General features: G+C 38.0%; 1 protein-coding gene and 1 pseudogene across 1 annotated transcript in view; both read right to left on the minus strand.

Annotated features, from left to right (window-relative positions):
* The window catches only part of WDR19 (WD repeat domain 19), a 98,555-nt gene that overhangs the window by 49,701 nt on the left and 23,471 nt on the right, over window positions 1–25,383 (minus strand). Inside the window, exons 7-15 of the mRNA XM_021701610.1 lie at window positions 22,178–22,258; window positions 20,935–21,047; window positions 20,493–20,666; window positions 14,894–14,964; window positions 14,302–14,474; window positions 14,095–14,209; window positions 13,134–13,240; window positions 12,341–12,463; window positions 4,282–4,431 (exon numbers count right to left, since the gene is read on the minus strand). Coding sequence (XP_021557285.1) covers window positions 4,282–4,431; window positions 12,341–12,463; window positions 13,134–13,240; window positions 14,095–14,209; window positions 14,302–14,474; window positions 14,894–14,964; window positions 20,493–20,666; window positions 20,935–21,047; window positions 22,178–22,258 — 1,107 coding nt within the window. The remainder of the gene's footprint in view (window positions 1–4,281; window positions 4,432–12,340; window positions 12,464–13,133; window positions 13,241–14,094; window positions 14,210–14,301; window positions 14,475–14,893; window positions 14,965–20,492; window positions 20,667–20,934; window positions 21,048–22,177; window positions 22,259–25,383) is intronic.
* Window positions 18,291–20,238, minus strand: LOC110590784 (annotated as a pseudogene).

The raw sequence follows: 25,383 nt of genomic DNA on the forward strand, positions 1-25,383 counted from the left end.
ATTCTTGCAAAGAATAACTAATACTATAGAGCTATGCTGTCCAATACAGCAGCTACTATTTTACAGCCACATGTGGCTATCTGAACATTGAAATGTGTCTAGTCTGACTGAGGTGTAAGTTCGAACTATCTACTAGATCTCAGGGAGCTAGTATGAAAAAGAGAGTAAAACATCTCATTTTTTATATTGATTACATACTGAAGTAATAATATTGGGTTGAATACATTAGCATTAATTTCACCTGTTTCTTTTTATCTTCTTTAAAAAAATGTGGCTAGCAGAAAATTTAAGATTATATGTAGTCCTAATTATATTTCTATTAGATAGTGCTACTTATCAGGTATTATGCTAATTACTTATATATTGCAACCTCATTTAATTCTAACTTCATACTGTACAAGATAGGCATTCTTTTTTTAAAGATTTTATCTATTTATTTGAGAGAGAGACTGCAGGGTGGGGGGGCGGGGAGAGAGAGAGAGGGCATGAGCTGGCGGGGGGTGGGAGGGGTGGGGCAGAAGAAGAAGGAGAAGCAGACTCCCTGCTGAGCAGGGAGCCTGATTTGGGGCTCCATCCCAGGACCCTGAGATCATGACCTGAGCTTTAAGTCAGGAGCCTGACATGGGGCTCAATCCCAGGACCCCAAGATCATGACCTGAGCCGAAGTCAGACACTTAACCAACCGAGCCAACCAGGCGCCCCCAAGATAGGCATTCTTATGCCCATTTTGCGGATGAAGCAGCTTAGGCACAAAGAAATTTGCCCAAAGTCACACAGCTAGTAAGTTGAAGAGCCAGGACTTGGACCCAGCAGGCAGTCTGGCCCCCCAGTCTATGCTTCTAACCCCTGTGTGACACTGACCCTTGGTTTGTGCAGATGAGCACACCAGTGCCACCAGACTGGGGGCAGAATTTTTTTAAAAAGGTAACCATTTGTTGAGCACTTATCACATGGCAGGCACTGCACTAAATGCTTTATGGACATCGTCCCATTTTGTTTTTACATAACAACCTACCGAGTAGGTAGAACTGCACCCATTTTATAAACGGTGAAACTGGGACTCTGATCAAAGTGAGGGCTCTGGAGGAAGCCACCCTGGACTCAGACCACAGATGCCATTTTCCGTGTGACCTTGGACAAGTTACTTATCTTTTCTAACCTTAGTTTCTTCACCTATAAAATGGCCAATAGTATGAGTACTTGTTGGGGGTGCCCGACTGGCTCAGTCAGTAGGACATGTGACTCTTGATCTCAGGGTTATGAATTTGAGCCCCAGCTTGGGCCTGAAGTTTATTTTAAAAAAATATATGAGTATTTATCTCTGGGGCTGCTATAAGGATTAAGAGATACCTGATATATATGAGGAGTACTCAGCACAAAAATATTAGTTGTTATTATTACTAATCTTAAATCCAGGTCTGTTTGTCTGTCTTCAGAGTCCATGTGCTTAACTTCCACACCCTACCTATTGATGAACTTCCTGTAATATATCACGTCATCCTTAATGGGCTTATAGAGTGATGGGGTACAAGGCTGTTATATTAGGGCGTCTGTAAGGAAAAAGTCACCTCTCCCAATTCTCCTGTATAATGTCAGTCGCTTCCTTACACTTCCTATACACAGTGAGGAAAAACTGGTTGAATAAACATACACATGAGGGAAGCTGCATGTAAATATAAGAACTTTAAAGAGGAACAGTGGTCATCTGAATAGTTATATATATATTTTTAAAGATTTTATTTATTTATTTGAGAGAGAGAGAGAGAGGGAGAGCCTGAGCAGGAGGGAGGGGCAGAGGGAGAGGGAGAAGCAGACTCCCCACTGAGTAGGAAGCCCAACATGGGGCTCGATCCCAAGCATCCTGGGATCACCACCTGAGCCCAAGGCAGACGCTTAACGGACTGAGCCACCCAGGCGCCCCTGAATAATTATATATTGTCATATATGTACACCACAGAAACAATGTTTCTCTAGGATTCACTGAAGTGGAGTAGAAGAGTAAGCTGCAGTAGTAACATGCTATGACAGGGTGAGTGATCAAATGAAATCAAATGCACGGCACTCTGGGCTGGAGGCCAGGGGCCTCCTCCTGTGCCCTAGGCGGTGAGGAAGGCTCCGCACCACAAGCCCGCCTTCCCCTTCCCTGCCAAGCTCACCTTACTTGTAGAAAGACTGAGCTGGTGTTATTTACAAGAAGAATTCACTCCTGTAGGCGCCATATTCCCCTCAGATATCGGCATATTCCCCTGGGATATCTAACCTAGCAGTGAGATCTCACTTTGGATAAAAGCAAACAGCCACCCACAGGTTGGGTTAGAGAGGGCCTATGCTCTCACACACTCAGGCTTTTGTGTGGATTTTTTTTTCTTAACATTTTTTTCTTAACACATAATGGAGCTGCAGGTTAGAGTTGGAAATAGTGGGAACGGGCAGCAGCAAGTGAGATAATTCTGGAACTGGAGGGGTTTAAGGGTGGTAAAGCAATAAAGAGGCGGGGCTTTAGCTAACACCTGCTAAATAGCTACCACGGGCCCGATCCTGTGTTAGGAAGAATCCACTCACTGAAACCTCACAGCAACTCAATGAGGAAGGTCGTGTAGCCTCTTTAACAGCAACTGTCAAGGAAAGGAGGACTGCAAAAGGTGAAAGAAAAATGCATCAACTCGTTAAGACTGCTCGAACTCCTCACCCTTTCACTAGAGGTCAGGCCCCAGTTCTGCCTTAACTCCTGGCAGTCCCTGATTTCCCCGCCTGCCTTCTACGTACCCTCAGCAGCAGCTTCCATCTGTGGTGAGCCCACGCAGGGAAGCCAGGCAGCTCGGACGGGGGCCCTGCTACAGAAAGGGGATCTGTCCAAGAGGGATTTCCTGATCAAGTAGAAAGAACTCAGGGTTATCTTCCTATTTATGTCATTTTTTCCTCACTTGTTCTGTGACTGGGAGAGGAATGGGTTGAATGAGAATTGGCACATTGGGAATTTTGCTTAAATAATCCAGATGCTCCTGTGGAAAACTGTTATATTTATCAAAGATAACAGATTTATCAAAGATAAAAAGAGAAAAAAAGAAAAAAAGGAAGAGAAAGAGACAGACAGAAAGGAAGGAAAGGAAGAGAGAAAAGGAAGGAAGGAAGGAAGGAGGGAAGTCTCAGTATCTAGTGAAGTGGACAGTGAGGGGAAAGCGGTCTCCACTGAGTGGCAAAGCACAGACACCAGGGGAGCAGTTACTAAGATGTGTCTGAGAGGGGCGCCTGGGTGGCTCAGTCGGCCAAGGGTCTGCCTTAGGCTCAGGTCATGATCTCAGGGTCCTGGGACCAAGCCCCGCATTGGGCTCCCTGCTCAGCAAGGAATCTGCCTCTCCCTCTGCCCCTCCCCACCCTGGTCGTGCTCTCTCTCTCAAATAAATAAATAAATAAAATCTTAAAAAAAAAAAAAAAAGATGCATCCGAGAACAGCTGTAGGCTATATGAACTGTGACCAAGAACATACTAAATCATTAACTGGATATCAAAAGTAAGTAAAGAAAAAATCCAAGTATAGTAAATGATGTAAAAACCCATCTCCTTTTTCTAATTTATTTTAAAAAACAGTAAGGGATGTATAAAAATAAGAGTAACTGATTCTAAAAAGGGTCCATCTGTTTGTAATCTATCTTATTCAAAAATACCTTTTCTTTCTGTTCAGGATCATTAAGGCAAGAGGAAAATCAAGTGAGGTGGGCAGAAAGGAGTCCCTGCCCTCTGAAGCTTATGGCATACCTGGAGAGAAAAGTCATTTAAATCAAGACATACTGTAACACTTTCCAGTAAATAAGGTTAAAGTGGTACAGAATATAACTGTTATTCCATTTAAAAATCTTTCTGGGGGGCACCTGGGTGGCTCAGTTGTTAAGCGTCTGCCTTTGGCTCAGGTCATGATCCCACGGTCCTGGGATCGAGCCCTGCATTGGGCTCCCTGCTCAGCGGGAAGCCTGCTTTTCCCTCTCCCACTCCCCCTGCTTGTGTTTCCTCTCTCGCTGTGTCTGTGTCAAATAAATAAATAAATAAAATCTTTAAAAAAAAAATCTTTCTGGGACTGACACTATGAAGAACTGCAGAATAATGGAAAAAGTTTTCTTGATGTAAATAATTGTAAAAATGGATCACAAACATGATTTAACGAAGTACTCTAATCCTTGAACTAGTTAAGAAAAAATGATTTTATATATAATATACATTAAAAACATTTTTCTTTGTATATTACATTTTAAAAAAATGAATGCTTAAGAAATCTTCCAGACTTACTGGACAGTAGACAAATCCATCACTTTTTTCATCAATGAAAACTAATCTGGTCCCATTTGGATCAGGAAAAATCTTTTTCACACCAACAGGATGTCGATAATCATTAACAAATTGCCAGTCTTCGATGTAGAAATACTGAATGACACCAGTCTAAAAAAAAAAATCCAGTAATAGAAATATAAACATTGTCAAGAAAATACTTTAAGCACTTAAACACACTTCCAATTTTAAGAGAAAATGTACCATATTTTTCATGCAGGAAGAGTCTAAAACTAATATTTACTATATGTAAAGGTACAAATCCAAGAAAGTGAAAATGTACATGTGATTCAACAGTAAGTTCTAATATTCTTAGTGATTTAAAGCATAACTGATTTTCAGATTTTCCACTTATAGGAAATATCCTTACTGTTTCAGAATAACTTTCAAATCATGTTATTTTTAAATATTTTTGCTGTTAAGACCAATTAGAAAATTAAAACAAACAAAACCACCTCATGTAATCAATTGTATTTCTATATATTAGCAATGAACTATAGATACCAAAATTTAGAAATACATTACCATTTACAATCACTCAAAATCACTGAAATATTTAGGTATAAATTTAACAAAACTTGCACAGGATTTGGATGCTGAAAACTATACAACACTGATGAAAGAATCAAAGAAGACCTAAATAAGTGGAGGGTATACTGTGTTCATGGATTGGAAGACTCACCATAATAAACATGTTAATTTTCCCCAACTAATATACAAGTTTAATATGATTCCAAAACAAATCTCAAGATTTTTTGTAGATATAAACAAGATTATTCTAAAATTTGTATGAAATGGCAAAGGAACTAGAATAGCTAAAGCAATTTTGAATAAAAAAAGAATAAGGTGGGAAACTTTGACTACTCAACTTCAAAACTTTTTTTTTTTTGGTATAGCTATAGTAATCAAGACTGTGTCATATTAATGAAGGGACAGACACACAGATCACTGGAACAGAATAAAGAAGCCCAGGATGGACCCACCCAGATATCCTTTACTGATCCTTTTTTTTTTTTTTTAAGATGCCCGCACTTTTATTTTAAATAATAGCATATTGAGGTATAACTCACATACCATGCAATTCACCCACTTAAAATGTACAACTCCATGGCTTTTAGTATATTCACAGAATTGTATAATACTTGATCACAATTCATTTTAAAACATTTCATCACTTCAAAAAGAAACCCCACTTAATAGTCTTTCCCGAGTTTCCCCAACCTTGTCCCACTCCCCCTCCGCAGTCTAAGGCAACTACTTACCTACCTTCTATCTCCATAGATTTGCCTATTCTGGACATTTCATATACATGGTATACAAAATGTGGTCTTTTGTGATTGCTTTCTTTTACTTAACATGATGTTTTCAAGGTTCATCTATATTGCAGTATATATCAATATTTTATTCCTTTTTGCTGTCAAAGAATATTCCATTGTGTGGATATGCCATATGTTGTTCACTTGGACATTTGGGTTGTTTCCACCTTTTGATTATTATAAATAATGTTGCTATGAACACTGGTGTACAAGTTTTTTTGTGGACATATATCTTCATTTCTCTCGGGTATAACCTAGGAATGAAATTCCTGGGTCATATGGTAGCTATGTCTATTTATTTATCTGTTTATGTATAGATTTATTTATTTATTTTAGAGAGGGGGAGGGGCAGAGGGAGAGGAAGAAGGAGAGAGAGCATCTCAAGCAGACTCCCCACTGAGCACACAGCCCGATGTAGGGCTGGATAACATGACCCTGAGATCATGACCTGAGCCGAAATCGAGTCAGATGCTTAACCAACTGAGCCACCGAGGTGCCCCTATGTCTAATCTTTTATAGAATTACCAGAGTGTTCTGCCAAGCAGCGGCACCATTTTACATTCCCACCAGCAGTGTATAAGAGTTCTGATTCCTCTCCATCCCCATCAACACTTGTTATCATCTGACTTTTTGATTATAGCCATCATAGTGGATGTGAAGTCGTAACTTCACATTTACTTCTGGGAACTTTACAGAGAAGTGAAAACCTTTCACACAAAAACCTGTATATGAACGTTTATAGAAGCTTCATTTGCAATAGTCAAAATCTAGAACCAATCCAGATGCCCTTCAATTGGTGAATGCTTAAACAAATTGGTATATCCATACCATAGAATACTACTCAGCTATAAAAATGAACAAATTATTGATGCACACAATGACTCAGATAAATCTCCACAGAAGTATGCTGAGTGAAAAAAGGCCAATCCCCAAAGGTTACATGGTGTATGATTCTACTTATGTAACATTATTGAAATGCCAAATTATAGAAATGGAGAACAGAGTACAGTTGATCCTTGAACAACACAGGGATTAAGGTTACTGAGCCCCCACCCTGACAGTTGAAAATGCATGTATAACTTTGACTCCCCCCAAACTAAATTACTAAATAGCCCTACTATTGACTGGAAGCTTTACCAATAACAAATAGTTGATTAACACATACTTTGTGTGCTAAATATATTATATACTGTATTCTTCCAATGAAGTTAGAGAAAATAGTATAAGAACCATAAGAGAAAATACATTTACAGTACTGTATTTATTGGAAAAAAACCCACATATAAGTAGACAGGTACTGTATTCGTTGAAAAAAATCCACATACGGGCGCCTGGGTGGCTCAGTTGGTTAAGCGACTGCCTTCGGCTCAGGTCATGATCCTGGAGTCCCGGGATCGAGTCCCGCATCGGGCTCCCTGCTCAGCGAGGAGCCTGCTTCTCCCTCTGACCCTCCCCCCTCTCATGTACTCTCTCTCATTCTCGCTCTCTCAAATAAATAAATAAAATCTTCAAAAAAAAAAAATCCACATACAAGTAGACTCATACAGTTCAACCCCTGTTGTAACCCTTGTTGTAACTATAACTTTGTTACCAGGGATCAAGGCTGAGGTGAGGGCAGGAGGCAAGTGGGGGTGTCTATAAAATAGCAACATGAAGGTGTCCTTGTGGTTATAGAATTATTCTGTATCTTGACTATCAATGTTAATATCCTGATTATGATATGTAATATAATGTTACCATTGGGGGAAACTAGGAAAAGAGCATATTGGATCTCTCCGTTTTGTTTCTTATGTGGGATCATTTTGTATTGTTTCTTAAAACCACCTGTGAATCTACAATGATCTCAAAATAAAAAGTTTAATTAAAATAAAAGCACATAACATCTTGGACTTCTATTCAGGCCAAGATAGAGTAACAGCCTGGATTTAACTTTCCTACCCCAAACAACCAAAACCAGTAGACAAAAATCATGAAAAAACAAGTTTTCAAGATACCGGAATGAGGCAACAAAGAACAATTTCTGCCTGAGATTTTGGAAACAAACCAAGTAGGCCCTGTGAGTCCTCCAGCTTTTGCTCTGAGAGTTTTCAAGGCATGGCAAAGGGAGGAGGATGCAGGCAGAGCATGGCTCCCCAAGCTGAGGAGATGGAGCTGAAAGTCTGGGGAGAACAGGGGGCTGGGGTTTGCAGGGCAGAGTACAGGAGACATAAGTTTGGGTTGCTGCACTGGGTCCACTCTGAGTCCTTAGCAGGTACTGTCACTGCATGCATGTGAGAAAACCACAAGGCCAAGGAAAGAACCATCCAAAGGGATTAGAGGGAACAGGAATAGTAACTATTCCCAACAGCCAGACTGGAAAAAATCACAGTTCACAAGGCACTGGGTAGAGAACTCAGAAAGATCAGAAGTGGGAATAATTAGCTATAGACTGAGCAGTATTTCACATCTGCCTAAGAAATCATAAAACCAGACTCAAAAAGGGTCAAACTACATCTAAGTCAATTAACTGCATTCCAGAGCAAAGCTCAAGAATATTTTTAGAGGGGGCGCCTGGGTGACTCAGTCGGTTAGGTCATGATCTCATGGGTCCTGAGACTGAGCCCTACATTGGGCTCTGTGCTCAGCAGGGAGTCTGCTGGAGATTCTCTCCCTCTCCCTCTCCACTTCCCCATGTTTGGGTGTAAAAAAAGACTATTTTTAGGAATACAAAAATATCCAGCATCCCAAAAGGTAAAATTACCAGGTATGCAAAAAAGTAGAAAAGATGAACCATAGCTTAAAGTGGTTCAATATGATTGTGTATTTTTTATTATTTGATTTTATCTAATTTGTTGACTTATTAGCTACAACTCTATTATTTTAGTGGTTTAGGTTTTGTAGTATACATACAACCTGATAACAGGCAACTACAAAAGATCTACAGCTAAAATCATACTAAGTGGTCAAGAACAAGACGAAGACAGCCATTCTCACCATTCCTATTCAACAATGTATTAGAATAAAAGGCATCCACGGGGCACCTGGGTGGCTCAGTCGGTTAAGCATCTCACTTCAGCTCAGGTTATGATCTCAGGGTCCCAGGATCGAGCCTTGTGTCTGGCTTCCCACTCAGAGGGAAGTCTACTTCTCCCTCTCCCTCTGCCCATCCCCCTCCTAGTATTCTGTCTCTTTCTCAAATAAAATTAATAAATAATATAAATAAATAAATAAAAGGCATCCATATTGGAAAGGAAGAAGTAAAACTATATTCAGAGATGACATGATCATCTATATAGAAAATCCAATGAATCTACAAAAAACTACTATAACTACTAAGTGAATTTAGTTAGGCTGCAGTATACAGGATTAATACCCAAAAATCCGTTCCATTTCTATATGCTACAAATGAATAATCAGAAGTTAAAATTTTAAAAAGTAATACTATGCATTAAAAATAAGAAAAATGCTAAAATACAAAAATATGAAATACTTAAGGTATAAATCTGACAAAAGGGGTGTTGGTACACCGAAAACTCAAAAACACGAAGAGAAATTAAAACCTAAATAAATGGAGATACATATCTTGTTCATTGGTGAGTAGATTTTGCTAAGATGGCAATTAGTCTGTAAATTCAACACGATCCCATTAAAATTCCCAGGAGGCTTTTTGTAAAAACTGACAAGATTATCATAAGTTCAAATAGGAATGCAAAGTACTGAGAACATAGCCAAAACAACTTTGAAAAAGAAACTCAAAGTTGGAGGGGTAATGTCACCTGCTTTCAAGACTTATTATAAAACTACAGTAATTAAAACAGTGTGATACTGTTATAAACACAGACACACAGATCAATGGAATGAGCAATTCCAGAAACAGACCCACACATTTATGGACAATTTGATTTTTGACAAAAGTACAAAGGTGATTTAGTGGAGGAAGGACAATCTTTTCAATAAATGGTGCTGGGACAACTGGAATATCTTTAAACAAAAAAATGAACTTTGATCTAGACTTCACAGCATAAACAAAAATTAACTCAAAATGGATCATAGACCTCAGTACAAAACATAAAACTACAAAACTTATAGAAGAAAACACCAGAGAAAAACTCTGTGACCTTGCGTTAGGCAAAGATTACTTAGATATGACACCAAAAGCACAATCTGTAAAAAATAAATTGGTAAGCTGGACTTCATCAAAGTAAAAAAATTTATTCTCTGTGAAAGACACTGTTAAGAGAATGAAAAGGCAACGGATGCACTGGGAGAAAATACATGCAGAGCATATATTTGATAAATTATGGACTTGAATACAGAATAAAGAACTCTCAAAAATCAATAATAAGAAAACAACCCAATTAAGAAATGGCCAAAGAAATTTGAACAGACACTTCACCAAAGATATACAGAGAGCAAACAAGCATATGAAAAGATGCTGGTGGAGAGGGAAGGAGAGAAGGAAAAAAAGAAAAAAAGAAAAAAAGAAAAAAAAAGAAAAGATGTGCCACAGGAGTCCCCTAGGGAAAAGCAAATTAAAATCATACGCAAATAAATGAATCATGGAACACTACATCAAAAACTAATGATGTAATGTATGGTGATTAACATAACATAATAATTTTTTAAAAAAGCAATGGTCTTCATTTGAGCAAAAGAAAAAAAAATCACAATGAGATTTCACTACACACTTAAGAGTGGGTTAAATTAAAAAGATTGACCATATCAAGTGTTAGTGAGGATGTGGAGGAATTGGAACGCTCACACACTGTTGATGGAAATGTAAAATAGTACAACCAATTTAGAGAACAGTTTGTCAGTTTCTTAAAAACTTAAACATACATATGCCATATGATGTAGCCATTCTCCTTCTCAGTATTTATCCAAGAGAAAAGAAAGCATATGTCCATGCAAAACTTGAACATGAATGTTTATAACAGCCTTATTTGTAAATACCCCATACTGGAAATAATCCAGGCTGGAAACAACCCCAAACGGGAAATCCCCCATGTCCATCCTTAGGTTCATGGTTAAGCCAATGATGATAAATGTATACTATAACATGCTATCCCAGCAAGAAAAAGGAATCAACAGTTGATACACACAAGAAGGCAGATAGAAACAAGTACATACCATATGATTCCATTTACATAAAACTCTAGAAAACAGAAACTCATTTATAGTGACATCAGGGGCACGACAGGAAGGAGGAATCATAAAGGGGCATGAGAAAACTTTTGGCGATGATGAATGTTTACTATTTTGATTGAGTTGATGGTGTTTCACAGGTATATGCATGTCAAAATTTATCAAATTGTGGGCTTTAAATAGTAGTTTGTTGTGAATCAATCATACCTCACTAAAACTTTAAGAAACATATTTTCAGAATCATTCAAGAAAGAGATTGAGATAAATGCTGACTTATGGACAGACCACCACACCTTGAGTTCTTATTTCAAAATGCCGTGTGGAATAGTGGAAAGAGTGGGTTTTACAACAGAAGATACTGTTCAAGTTCCACATCTGTTACAAACTTACTAACCTCTTAATCTTCAGTGTTCTTCAGTCTCTAACACTTCCCTGATTATTTTATAAAACTAATGAGATAAAATAAGTGAGATCAGGGCTTTATAAACTGCTACATCTCATACAAATGTATTATATTTGCTGTAACTTACCATATCCCTTACCACTTTACCTGACACATGAGACCTACCCTACTGGTGTATATTAGTAAAAAGATGATTATTTTAGGTCGAACTTAAAGTCTCTCTTATGGCAATAAGTATGCAACAAGACATGCTTTTTTTAGAAAACAGTTTAACGTGAGAAAATGAAACATTTGAAAGTCAATAATTGTTTTTCTAATGTGGAAAACAGTGCCCTTCCTACCTTTACTAAATTCTTTTAGAGAATGAACAAGACAACAGGTATGATATGCTTTGAAAAATCTTTGAAAAATTTTTACAAATGTAAGATGCTATTACTATAACTATGTTTTACGTCCATCTGGCTAGTGTAATATTTAGAGATTTAGGGTACTGGTGGTTCAAAAGACCAAAGATTGGGGCACCTGGATGGCTCAGTTGGTTAAGTGTCTGACTCTTGATTTTGGCTCAGATCATGATCTCAGGGTCGTGAGATCGAGCCCCACAACAGGCTCCACACTGAGCATTGAGCCTGGTTAAGATTCTCTCTCTTCCTCTCCCTCTGCCCCTCTCCCTCCCCAGCTCACTCTCTCTCTCTCTAAAAAATAAAACAAACAAAAAAACAACCACCAAAAGATTGAAGTGGGATTCCCAATATTCAATTAATTTTGCCATTTATTAAATGCCTACTAAATGTAGGCACTGGAGATCTAAAGTTGAATGACACGTCTTAGGTTCATCACCAAAATAAACCCTTACAGCATCTAGATAAGGAAAATGAGGCTTGGAATGGGTTAAGCAGCACGTAGTGAGTAAGAGAACTGGCACTTGAGCTCAGATTTTCCAGACTCTTTTCACTCTGCCATCAAAATTGCTTATATAATCACAAAAGCACTACTAGCAAATCATGGGACCTATGTGCTGTACATAAGTGTACATGTAATGTATATATGTTACATACATACATCTATACGTATGTATATATTATGTATATATTATATATACACACACACACATAGATATTACAAAGCAAAAATTAGAAAGTCCCCTATGTTCTATATCAAAGAAGCCAGTACGTACATCTGTACCATAGATGAGGAAATCACCAGTTAAGGCATGGCATAAAATACGGCACTTATCATCCACTGCTGGGAAAAGCCGAGTCTCACGTTCTTCTTGAGCATCCAAGATTTCACTTTCTATCTAAAACATAAAGAATAATAGTACCTTATAGATTTGAGTAAAGCTGGTCTGCACCATCTGGGAGATAGGGGAGGGCCTTCTTCCTAAGTTCGATTAAACATTCAGACTCATTAGACTACCCGTCTATTGAGAAAGACATCAGACAAGAACCACAATCGCCAGCGGGGCAGCATTAAACATCCCTCTTTAGTGGGAATAATCTTTGCAGCAGGCTCTGCAGGGGTCTGGTAGCTTTTCTCTTTGGCTTCCCAGAAGCAAAGAGCCAAGAAATAGATGTAGGAGATGCCCCCTTGCTTAGAAGACCCATATTTCAGGAGCCAATATCTTTTGAACAATTTAATAGGTATAGTTTCAAGTATCCCCAAAAGAGATATGCCCAAATATGTAAGTCAATTCATGGCAGGAAGCCCAGACATAGAACGTCCCCATCAGTTTTTAATTTCCCTCTAGATGCAGTTTCCCACCAGAGTAAGAAAGTTAATTGAGCATCTCATGCAGAAGGGTAAAGAGTTTTGTTAGTCCTTTAGCCACACCTGACTTTCTAGGTAGTCTGTATGTGGTTGCTTTCTGAACAAAGTTCTTGGTAATGTAACATTAGGCTGTTCATCATCATCACTAATCTGAGTCATCACGAGTCCCAAGGGCTCCAGGACATCAGAATTATACTTACCAAATGCAACTGGACTTTGCCTTCAAAAAGTGCAGCTGCATAGTCAGAATGAAGGCAAACACTGGCGACTGTCCCCAGATATTCTACATCTTTCAATTTTTTAACAGCTGTAGCAATATAAAAACACATATGTATTAAAATATAAATAAAATTACATTGAGATTTGCAACTAATTTTTAAATGGGTGCCTTTTTAAGGATATTCTGAATCTAAAATTTTTATTTTAGCCATTCTAAAGAAAATCGTAGCTGTCATATAAATTTGCTTTCAGGAATTCCGTAATGATTCACATGAAACAAAGTAACAGGAAATAAAATTACACATGAAACAACCAAAAATTTTACTTTAGCGACAGTAAGCTTAATGGTGTAGTCTATCTGAGGCTAAATCTCGGCGGGCTCTACTCCTGAGGGATATCTGACCTCCAGTGGGGAGAAGCAGCAGCCAGGCTCCCTTCAGATGCTAATGGCCATAACGTAAAGAACAAAAGGAGGGGGGAGGGACCCAATGACCCGACCGAGGAGTGCCTAAGAAAGCCACTGTGCAAAGGCGCCTCGCATTTTATTTCATTTAGTTTTCCTCACAACCCCTTGACCCCTACATGTAGAAGAATCCTCATTTTCTGGACAAAGCCTTCTCAACCAGGGCTCAGAGAGGTAAAGAATTTGTCTACAGTCACCCAGCTCCAAGAGGCAGCAGGGGAATTTACACTCAGGGCCTAATTCTAAAGGTCATACTCTGCCCACTATACCACGCTGTGTTCACTACAAAGCCTAAGAATAAAATCTTCCCAAAAATTATGCAAAATTTTTATAGGATTCACAAAACTGTTAAGCTTCTTAAGAAAGAGACAGCTGAAGGAAAAGAGTGAAAGGCCCGGTCTTCAAAGAAACTTTCAATGCTCCCCAAATAATAACAGAAATTATACGCTAGATGAGATGACAACTGGTTTGAGACTTGCCATTCTCTCCAAGGACATAAAACCAAGCTCGATTATTCATTCCCACAGCCAGATGATAAAGCCCGACTGCTACGAAGTTGGGCTCCACGTCAATGGAAATTGCGATTGGCAGCTCCTATAATACAGGAAAGGAACAGTAGGAGATCAACTGCTACAACTGCTTTGATTTTACTAATAAATACAATCAAAATAACACCATTTTCATACTCCTTCAACAGGGTTGGCTACGGTGACTTCAAGGAGGGAGGTGAGGTACGCAATCCTTGTGCTGCAGGCATCCCCGAGTATGGGAAGCTTGGTCAAGAAAACATGCAGCGAGCCCCTTTGGGTAGACAGTGCCAGCAACTGGCCATCATCTGTCCAGGACAAGGTGCCCAACCCTGAAATAATTGACAGAATAAAGGATCAATCAAAAACAAGCAAATATTTTCACGTAAGCTGCAGAGACATAAAAATCTTCAAGTGTTGTCTTTTAATAGTTTAGTTTATACAGAGTAAAAATTCACCACGGACAGGCATGTGAACACGAGCATTGATTCCTTCGGTAGTGGCTCAAAAGGAAAGGATGTAAGAATTTAGGTTTTATAACTGAAATTGAGATTAAATTCACTATAAATCTTTAGATCAAAGTGGACTTATAGCCTTCTATAATTACTAAAATAAGTAAGTTATGGTAGGGAACTTTCATGAAGGGTGTTAATTTTATTCCTCTTATAATGAATGCAATTCAAAAAATAATAAACACATTACTCTGCCATTGCAGTGGTAAAACGTCACTCTGCCTCAGAAAAATCAGTACCTTTATTTTCATCATCCAGGTTGATTATAGCATACATGTCTTTTACTTCTGCCAAGTCATGGATTTTGATGCTGAAAAATGAAAGAAATATGTATATTGTAAATATAAGTGTTAAATAAAACTGTTTTCATTCATGAAAAATTGTAAGCTACAGAACAGGTCAGTGTTCTCCAAAAAGGGATGTATAGGATAATCTATTGGGTCAAGGTAAGAAAATAATAGAATTTCTGTAATTATATCTTTCATATATATATAATATATATATATTGTGCCCGGCTTAATTTTCTGATCTACAGTTTCAGGAACATGGAGGTTTAAGTTGCCCTGAAGAAAAGTGTGAGTAGGAAAACATTCTCCTGAGCAGCACTAATTATTGTAAGAGGAATAAGGTTTCTCTTTGCAATGTGCTCCCTCCACCACCCTGACTTCTTTCATACAAAAAGTAATGAAGTATAATAGAAAGAGCATTCGATTTGGAATCAGAAGGCATAGGTTGAAAGCTCTGAAAAACTGGGGACATATTACTCCATAGGGCTACAGCGAAGATAGGTGGGTTCAAGCCAATGAAAGCTGTGTGGTACAACGTTGGCCCCTAATGGCTGAAAGGTATCTTTCCTCCTTGTCTCCTTTCCTCTCTCCTCCCTTCTGCCCTCCCAGGGTTTTCCCTTGATATATTTCCCCTTGTTGTTTTCATTTAAATTTTTGTTTTGATAGGATTATAAATCCACATGCAGTTGTAAGAAATAACACAGAGATTGTATATACCCTCCACCTTCCCCCGCAAATGATAACATCTTGAAAACTGTAGGATTAAATATAATCAAAATATTGACATTGATATAATCCACAAACCTTTTTCAGATGTCCCAAGTTTTACTTGTATTCACTGTGTGTGTGTGTGTGTGTGTGTGTGTGTGTTTAGTTCTAAGCAATTTTATCACATGCAAGATTCCTGAGATCCACAACCACAGTCAGGATATAGAATAGTTCCATCACCACAAGGATCCCTTGTGCTGTCCTTTTATAAAGGCACTTACCCTCCTTCCTCTCCACCCTAGCTCCATCCCTAACCCTAAGCCACCACTAATCTGTTCTCCATTCCTATAACTTTATCATTTCAACAATATTACATAAATAGAATCATACCATATGCAACATTTTGTGATTGGCATTTTTCACTCAGCATACTTCTCTGGAGATTCATCTGAGTTATGGTGTGTATCAATAGTTTGTTCTTTTTTATGGCTGAGTAGTATTCCATGAAATGGATGTACCAGTTGAACACTCACCCACTGAGGGATATCTGGATTGTTTCTAGTTCTTTACTATTACAAATAAAGCTGCTGTAAACATTCATATTCAGGTTTTTTCTGTGAATATGTCTTCACGTCTCCAGGAAAAATGGCCAGGAGTGAAATTGCTGGGTCATATGGTAACTGCACGTTCAGTTTGTTTGTTTTTTTAAGAAACTGCCAAACTGTTTTCCAAAATAGCTGGACCATTTTACATTCCTACCAGCAATGTATGAGTGATCTAGGTTCTCTTCATCCTTCCCAGCATTTGATGTTATCACTATTTTTAATATACTAATACTGTGTGTTTCTCTGTTTATTTGGGTCTTCTTTGATTTCTTTCAGCAACATTTTGGAATTTTCAGCACACAGACCCTGTACATGTTTTGTTAAGTGTATATCTAGGTATTTCATTTTCTTTGGAGTGATTAAAAATGGCATATTTTTCTACATGTCTGTTGCTACTACATAAAAAATGTGATTGATTTTTTTTTTTGGTGTTGATCTTGCATCCTGAGACCTTGCTACCCTCACTGAGTTTTAGTTCTGGGTGTTTCTTGTTTGTAGATTCCTTGAGATTTTCTACATAAGCAATCAGGTCATCTGCAAATAGAGATGGTCTTACTTTTTTCTTTCCAATCTGGATGTGTCTCATTTTTCTTGTCTTACTGCAGTGGCTAGAACTTCTAATATTAGGTTGCATTAGAGCAGTGAGAATAGGTATCCTTATCTTGTCCCCAATCTCAGGGGCAAGCACTCAGTCTTTCACCATGAAGTATGATGTTAGCTGTAGGTTTTTTGTAGATGTTCTATATCAAGTTGAGGTAATTCCCCTCCATCCCTAACTTACTGAGAATTTTTATCATGAATGGGTGTTGGATTTTATGAAATATTTTGTGTCAACTGATGTGATCCTATGGTTCTTCAGTTGCTGATACAGTAACTTTGTTGATTTTTGAATGTAAATAAGCCTAGCATACTTGGAATAAATCCCAGTTAGTCATGAGGTATAATTCTTTTCATATATTGCTAAATTCAGTTTGCTAAGTTTTGTTGAGGATTTTGTGTCCAAGTTTATGAGAGAGATTGGTCTCTAGTTTTGTTTTGTTTTTTTTTTTAATACTTTCTTTGATTTCGGTATAAGGGTAATACTAGCCTTATAAAATAAGTTGAGAAGTGTTCCCTCCACTTTTATTTTCTGAAGGGATTTTGTAAAATGAGTGTGAATTCTTTTTCTAAATGTTTGGTAGAATTCTCCAGTGAAACCATCTGAGCCTGGAGATTTTTCAGGGGTTTAAAATCATTCTTCAATTTCTTTAAGAATTACAGGGCTAATTCAGATTATCTGTTTCATCTGGGTTGAGTTTCAGTGGTTTTTGAAGAATTTTTCTAATCTTCTAAGTTGTCAAATTTCTGAGTTGTTTGTAGTATTCCTTTGTAATTGTAAAGTTGTAGTACTTTTACTGTCCTTTTAATAGCTTCCAGATCTGTAATAATATTCCTGTTTCATTCCTGATATTAGTGACTTGTGTCTTTTTAAGTTGTCATTCTTGCTAGAGTTTTATCAATTTCTTTTTCAAAAAATTCCAGCTGTTAGATTTTTTTTCCTATTCTATCTTCATTGTCATCATCTTCTACTCTTTATGATTGTATTCCTTCTGCTTTACCCTTATCTTGCTCTTTTTTTTTCTAGTTTCTTGAGGTAGGGACTTAGATTACTGATTGGAGATTTTTTCTTTTATATATAAGCATTAATACTACAAGTTTTCTTCTCAGCACTGCTTTAACTGTATCTCATATTTTGATATGTCGCATTTTCATTTTTATTCAGTTGTATGGGTTTGTTTGGTTTTTTTTTTGGTCTTTTAAACTGCTTTATTAACTTCACAATATATAATGAGCATCTTGCCATGCAATAGGGTAAAACTCCCCTGCTGATAGGATCTTACAGATTGAGTCAAAATACAACATTCAATTAGAAGCTGGTCATAGGAACCCACAAGAGACATGTAACACCAAAAGGTTTATAACAAAGGTACACTGAGAACATGTAAGTTTAGGAAGCAGGTGTGTCTTCCTATTAAGTTCAGGGAAAACATCAGGATTCAAGGCATAAGGCAAAACTCCTCATGATGGTCATGGTGAGGAGGGTCAGTGTTAACCGCCCCTAGACTATGACTGAATTGCTTTTCCCTCAGGTGTCTCACTTCCCCCCACCCTCCCACCCCCAATCCTTTCCATATTCTCTTCTCTCATCCTTGCCTGTGGTTCTCCAAGCCTCTGAATCATGTCCCACCTATACTGTGGGATGGGATGCCTAACATGGAACCATCTACAATTTACTCTAGGCACACAATATTCACCAGCTTCCAAAGGGAGGGCCAAGGGCTCTCCTTTATTAGCAACTTGTTCCTTTTCATCCTTTTTTTTTTTTTTCATTTTCCTGGTTGGCATTGTCCATGCTGAGACTTTTTACTGCTTGTTCCTCTGGACGCCATTGCTCCTGGTCCCATCCTTGAGGTCTCCTGCTCCTCTCGATTTCTTGCCGCCAGTGTGTGGATGTGACACTTAGACCTGCACACCTGCTCCCCCCCTCCGCCTCCTACTCTTTGGGGCCCCCTGGCCCACACACCCTCAGGGCCACCGGGAGCAAGAAGGGAGCAAGTGAAGGATGGGTCTGACGCTAGAGCAAGGCACGTGAGTTGGCATTGGTGGGTCACGGCTCAGTTGTGTGTATTTTTAAATTTGCTTTGAGATATACTCATGAATTATTTAGAAGTAGGTTAATTTCCAAGTGTTCATTGAATTTCCTGTTGTTTTCTGTTATTCATTTCAAGTGTGATTACATTATGGCCAAGGAACACATTTTGCATGACTTCAATTTAAATTTGTTGAGGTTTCAGGGCCCACGATATGGACTATCTTGGTGCATTTTCCATGGGTGCATAGAAAAAGCATGTATTCTGTTGTTGGATGGAATGTTCTATAGATGTCTGTTAGGTCTAGTTGGTTTATAGTGCTGTCCAAGTCTGCTGAGAGTTTAGCTAAGCTACTCCAGGGTACTGCTGGCTCAGCATCCATCCTGTTTGGCCAAGTGGCCTGCAGTGACCTTACCCTAGTCCCTCCTGTGAGTGCATGCCCTAGAGAGCAGTTCACAGAGTCACAAGCAAATGTAAGATCCTGATGTGACTTCCCCAAAAGCCCTCGTGATCAACAGTCTCCCCTGTCTCCCAGCATTTATATGCCTTATGTGCCCCTAGGATAAGATCTCTGGGGCTTACCAAAACCCCACTGTTTTGGTTAGAATTGACCGATCTGGCCTTAGCCTAGGAACCCTAAAGCAGTCTATTCAGGAACCCTATTTTTTTCATGAACCTGCTACCTGCAACATCTTGGCATTGGCATCTTTTGATTGCCTTTTCCCAAGTGAGTTGAAATTTTCCTGATTCTTCATATGTCAGGTAACTTTGGGTTATATTTTGGACATTCTGGACATTACATTTGAGACTCTTGCATCTTGTTTAAATCCCAAGGAGAAGGTTTAATTTTTTTTCTTTTTTTAAGCAATCAACCCAGTTGGGTTCAGGCTATCAGTATCAACCAGCTTTCTGTGAGATGTGGTTTCAACGTCAGTTCCATTTTCAAAGGCTTTGCAGTTGTATTCAGATATGTCCCTGTTCGATCCACTTTGTGGTCCATAGGACTTGCATTATGACCTGTCCCTTAGTTCTGTTCTCAAAGTCTCTGGTATCTTTAGGATAAGATACACAGAGTGTATGTGTATCTTAATACCTCCTCCTCCGAGCTTCTCTCGGAGCTCTCTCCTTTATGCTCTGGTGTCTACTTCCAAATTTTGGCTGCCTTGAGTCTTGAGAGACTGGAAAACAAGTGGGAGACTCCTCATTGGTTTGGTGGTATTTCACATTCTGCTCTTCTTCTTCAATGTGCCTACTCTTTACTTTTCAGAGTCCTTAAATAGCTGTCCCATGCCTTCTGCCCAGGTTTTATAGTTGTATTCAGTAAGCGAGACAGGGTGGAGCGTGCTAACTCCATATTACCTGGAATTATCTATTTTAAGATTGATTTTCAAGCATTCTCCATTTTAGGTTTTGTAGTTAGTAAACATTTAGCAATTTGTGTTTTACCCTGCGTGTTCTAGCAGGAGTCCTAGAAATTTTCAATTGCAAACGAGTTTTAAGAGTGCAGGAGAGTATCGTTGGCAGATTCATACTAGCTATCAAAGTCTTGTTGAATCTTTTCAATATTCCTTACATAAGCTTTCCTAGGAATTTTTGAATATAACTTACCAATTATCACCACATGTAGCAGCTTTATTGAGGGTCTGTGAAACTGCAATACTGGTTAGACTATCTTTGTGGTCACGAGCCTGAAATATCTCTTGACCAATCTCTCGAATATGAGTGGAGATGACCACAAAAACTCCACGTGAAAAACCAATCATGATGTAGCCATCACCATACCTACAGTAACAAAGGCAATGATACAGGAAAAGGCTGGTTAATGATCACTGGCAATACAGTACATAAGCAAGTACAACAGAACCAAGGAACTACAGAATACAATTTGTCAAGGGCCAGATAATATGCGAGGTAGTTTAACATAGTAAGTCATAGTCTATAATCCAGAAAATGTTACATACGGAAGTGAAAATGCTATGGGCAAAAATTAAATATAATTAGTAAGGAAAAACACATGGATATCTTTTGGTAATGAGCTTCTTGTACATACCAGCTGTAGCAGACAATGTTCCCATAGTGCTGCTGAAATTCCAGATCAATTGGGCTATCTGGTTCATTCAGATTATAAAGAAACAAAGTTTTCTTGCCAACCACCACGCTGATCTGCCAGAAAAGATTAAGAGATTGTGAAATGAATTACTCAGTACTTCATGAAGACCAATAAGCACATTCAAATAGCTGAACCTAATTTATGAACACAATGAGCCAAGTTTACATTAAATGTTATAACTAATAAGATAACAATGAGACTTAAGAAAATACGTCATACTAATATACAGTCTGGGAAGGGTCCACATCCACCTTTGAGAAGTACACTAAATTGGTTGGGTCGATTAACTCTATACCTCTCATTAGAGTACTGTGCAATACAGGACTGTAAGTCTGACATAGTTCCACTGAAACTGAATGCATGTTCAGAGTATAGAGAGTCTTCCATCCTAAGAGGTCATTCTGATTTTAAGCCACTGGGGATTACAGTCCACACTGTGTGGATAATTGAGCTTGGCTTTTTGCATTATTCTTTCCATCACCTGCAAGTCACTGGTCAATGTGGCTAGACTAGTGTCCCTCTGTTACTCACACAAGTCAATACTTAACTATAATTCTCAGTGGAAGGTGTTAACTGTGTGAGGGAGAGAAAAGAGTACATAACTTATTTGGGCTCGTTAAGGGTGATGGATTTATATAAGAAGAGAAACACTTTGACGTATTTCCTTGATTCTATCAATCATGTCACTATCGAGTTAATAATAGCTTTTTAAGAAATAGAAACATTATTTCATTTAAATAGATTTATAATAATTGTGAGAATCATCTGGATTTCAGAATAATAAAATGTGGCAGGGAAAATGCATCTAAGATATTAACAAAAACTACAATTTCCAGAGTTCTGGTCACCACCTCTAAGAGAGTAAAAATAAAAAATCATATAGAAATCAATACTTCTGTTTATAAAGGTACCCTCACTCTTTCTGCTACCACAAGAACGAGAAGAACAACACCAACTGTAATAGGAAGATGTCCTCATTTGCTGTGATACCAGGTAGCTAGCTGCTGTCAGCAGCTTTGTAAAAGCAACATACGCCTGAGACACCAGAGCCTGTACTGATTTAATAAACGACAGACCAGAATTTATTTATCCCTATACATTCTGAACCATCCAAGAAAAGGAGAAAGTATAGCCCACAAATTATCAAAATAACTTGGACATGGATGTGACTTAGAATTCTTACTGTGCTTTCAGCAGCAGACATTCGGTCATCAGTCTTCATCATGGAAAACTGCATGTCACTAGGCTCTGATCTCACTGGTGTCTGCAGAGATAGGAATATTATCACTATGAATAAGCACAACACTTAATTCATTCTGAATATTAACAAAACCAGTAACTTGCTTTCATTTCTGTTATACCTGAAAATCCCACTGCTACAAACATCTAGAAATTCTGGATAAAACAGAACACATGTCTTATTAAATAGAGAGATAAGCTTGAAAGAAGGTAAGGAAAATTTCCAGGGACAATAAGCAAAGATCAAATCATAAACCAAAGTATGTGTAGAAACTGATGCTGCAGCTATCCAGAGCAGTTGGTTAGGAGACAATAAAGAAGCCCATTTGACTTGGGCGAGCTTTGGGTCAGAAAAAAAGCTTAAAAAAGCCCTTTTCAAATCAGAGACCTTCCTATCTTCCTTATGATCTGAAGTTCAAATGTATGTATTGAGTGGTCTAGAAACTCCTTGGAGTGTTTGTCAAAAACAAATCCAAGGCCTCTTCCAAAGCTGCAAAAAATTTCTACAGACAAGCCCTGTTGAAGATGAGCTCACAATTCAAAATGAGAAAAGTCACAAGAGATAATGCTTCAAGAACAAAAGTCAGTAGATCTAAGAATAACAGAATTATCAGAGAGATCATAAAATACTTTAAAAATGAATAAAGATATAAAAGGACTCATAAGTATGACAGAAGATTTAAAAAAAAAAAAAAAGTCCAGACAGAGAGAACTACAAAGTACTTTTCTTTATTAATTTAAAGTACACCTGACCCTTGAACAATGTGGGGGTTAGGGGAGCTGAGCCCCTGCACAGTTGAAAATTCACATATAATGTTGACTTCCCCCAAACTTAACTACTAATAGCCTACTGTTGACTGGAAGCCTTACCAATAATACAAATACTCAATTCATACATGATTGTATGTTATGTATATTAAATACTGTATTCTTACACTAAAGTGAGCTAGAAAAAAGAAAATCTTATTAAGCAAATCATAAGAGAAAATACATTTATGGTACTGTATTTATCAAAAAATATCCATAGATAAGTAAATCCACACAGTTCAAGCCCATGTTGTTGAGGGATCAACTGTGTACTTGACATACAATATTAGCTTCAGGTGTACAACATAGTAATGCAATATTTATATACATTACAAGATGATCCCCATAAGTCTAGTCACTATCTCACCATATAAAATTATTAGAATATTAATGACTATAATCCCTATCCTGTATATTACACTCTCATGACTTACTTATTTTATAACTGGAAGTTTGTACCTCTTAACTCCATTTGCCTATTTTGCCCTAAAGTACTTTCTAAAAATAAAAAGTAGAATCACTAAAATTAAAAAAAAAACCACAATAAGATAGAAGGCCAGACAAATTTAAAGAAAGAGTAAGTAAATTAAGTAAATTATCCAGAAGGTTGCACAGAGTGACAAAAAGATAGATATTATGAAAGAGGGATAAAGAGGGGCGCCTGGGTGGCTCTGTCTGTTGAGCGTCTGACTCTTGGTTTCAGCTCAAGTCATGGTCTCAGGGTCATCATCTCAGGATCATGAGATTGAACCCCACATCAGGCTCCCCACTCAGTGCAGACAGAGTCTGCTTGTCCCTCTCCCTCTGCTCCTCCCCTGGCGCTCTCTCTCTAAAATAAATAAATAAAATCTTTAAAAAAAGGAAAGATAAAGAGATAGAAGGTCCAATGTATGTCTAACAGACACTCCAGAAGGACATAATAGAAAGGGCAAAAGGTAATACTGAAAGAGATGATAGAATTTTCCAGAATTGATGAAAGACAGCCATCTTCAGATTTAAGGAACAAGACAAGTCCTTAGTAGGATAAACAAAAATAAATCCACACAAGTAAAACTGGAGTGATCTGCAGAACAGTAAAGTCAAAGCAATTTAGAGACAACACCAAATAAAGCAATATTTTTAATGTATGCTTTGCTTACCACATGACAACTTAAATAGTATGTCTAATTCTACAAGCATACTTCTTAGAGATCAGAAATGGGAAATAGCTATCTTGTAATTAAATAATGGCTGAATGTAGTGATTTCCTGGGATGTTATATAGCAAAATATTGTAAGGCCATGTCCTGATTCAGTGGAGGAAAAAAAATGCCAATATCTACTGATAATGTCTGATATGGATACAAGAGTGAGTGGAGAGCTAAAGCATCTGGACTTGTATATCTACCATTCTAATTCAAAATGGCACCAAAATAGAATGATCAAAATTTTAGGCTTCAGAAAATATTTTTTACATGAATTAATCTTAAGAACCAGATTAATCATGCTATGGTTCTACTCAACATGGTTGAGTTACTTCTGCCTAACTTTCAGAGCTTTCCAGATTCAGGAACCAATGTTCTTCTTCAGCCTTATTTTCTATAAATTCTCAAAGCCCCTATCTTCAGTCAAGCCACTCTTGAACAAGCTATAAGTTCTCCCTCTTATCTCTGTCCATGTTGTTTTGCTAGGGTTGAGCGACAGACTGCTAAATGTCTTATGGTATCCACTAAAACAAGTTTCAGTAGGGCACACGATTACCCACAGAGTCTAAATTTGCAGCTTCCCTGGCAGCAGTGAGGTGTGACTATATGACTAGGTTCTAGTGATATGAATGGAAATAATAAATGCATCTTCCATACTAGGTCCTTTAAATATTTCTTGCACTCCACTTCTCTTTCTCCCTTCCCTGGAGTGGAAATGCAGATATGGTGCAGGTAACTATTCAGATGAGGACAAAACATCCTTGCAAATGGCAGAACAATAAGACAGAAGGAACTTGGGACTCTGTACAGTCTTATGAAGCAGAGATGCACAGATGATTTGCCTACCTGTCTCTGTTACATGAGAAAGAGAAAGAGGAAAAAACCACCCAAATTACCATATTTTTAGAGCCCTTGTAATTTTGGACCTCTCTGTTACAACAATTTATTCTATACCTTGACTGATTCAGATCGTCTTTTAAAGATTCATAATCCAACTTGCATTGATCTCCTCCATCTCAGATATTACAGGACTTGTCAACTATACCACAAAATATGGCAATCATATAAGGCTGTGAGTGTTTTACCATGATTAGTTCTGTCTTCTTGAGAGTAGGAGTCTATGGCTGGGAGCTTCTAAGATGATCCACAGTGATCCTTAC

This window comes from Neomonachus schauinslandi, chromosome 2 (genome assembly GCF_002201575.2).
Source record: "Neomonachus schauinslandi chromosome 2, ASM220157v2, whole genome shotgun sequence".
In the NCBI taxonomy this organism is placed as follows: Eukaryota; Metazoa; Chordata; class Mammalia; order Carnivora; family Phocidae; genus Neomonachus; species Neomonachus schauinslandi.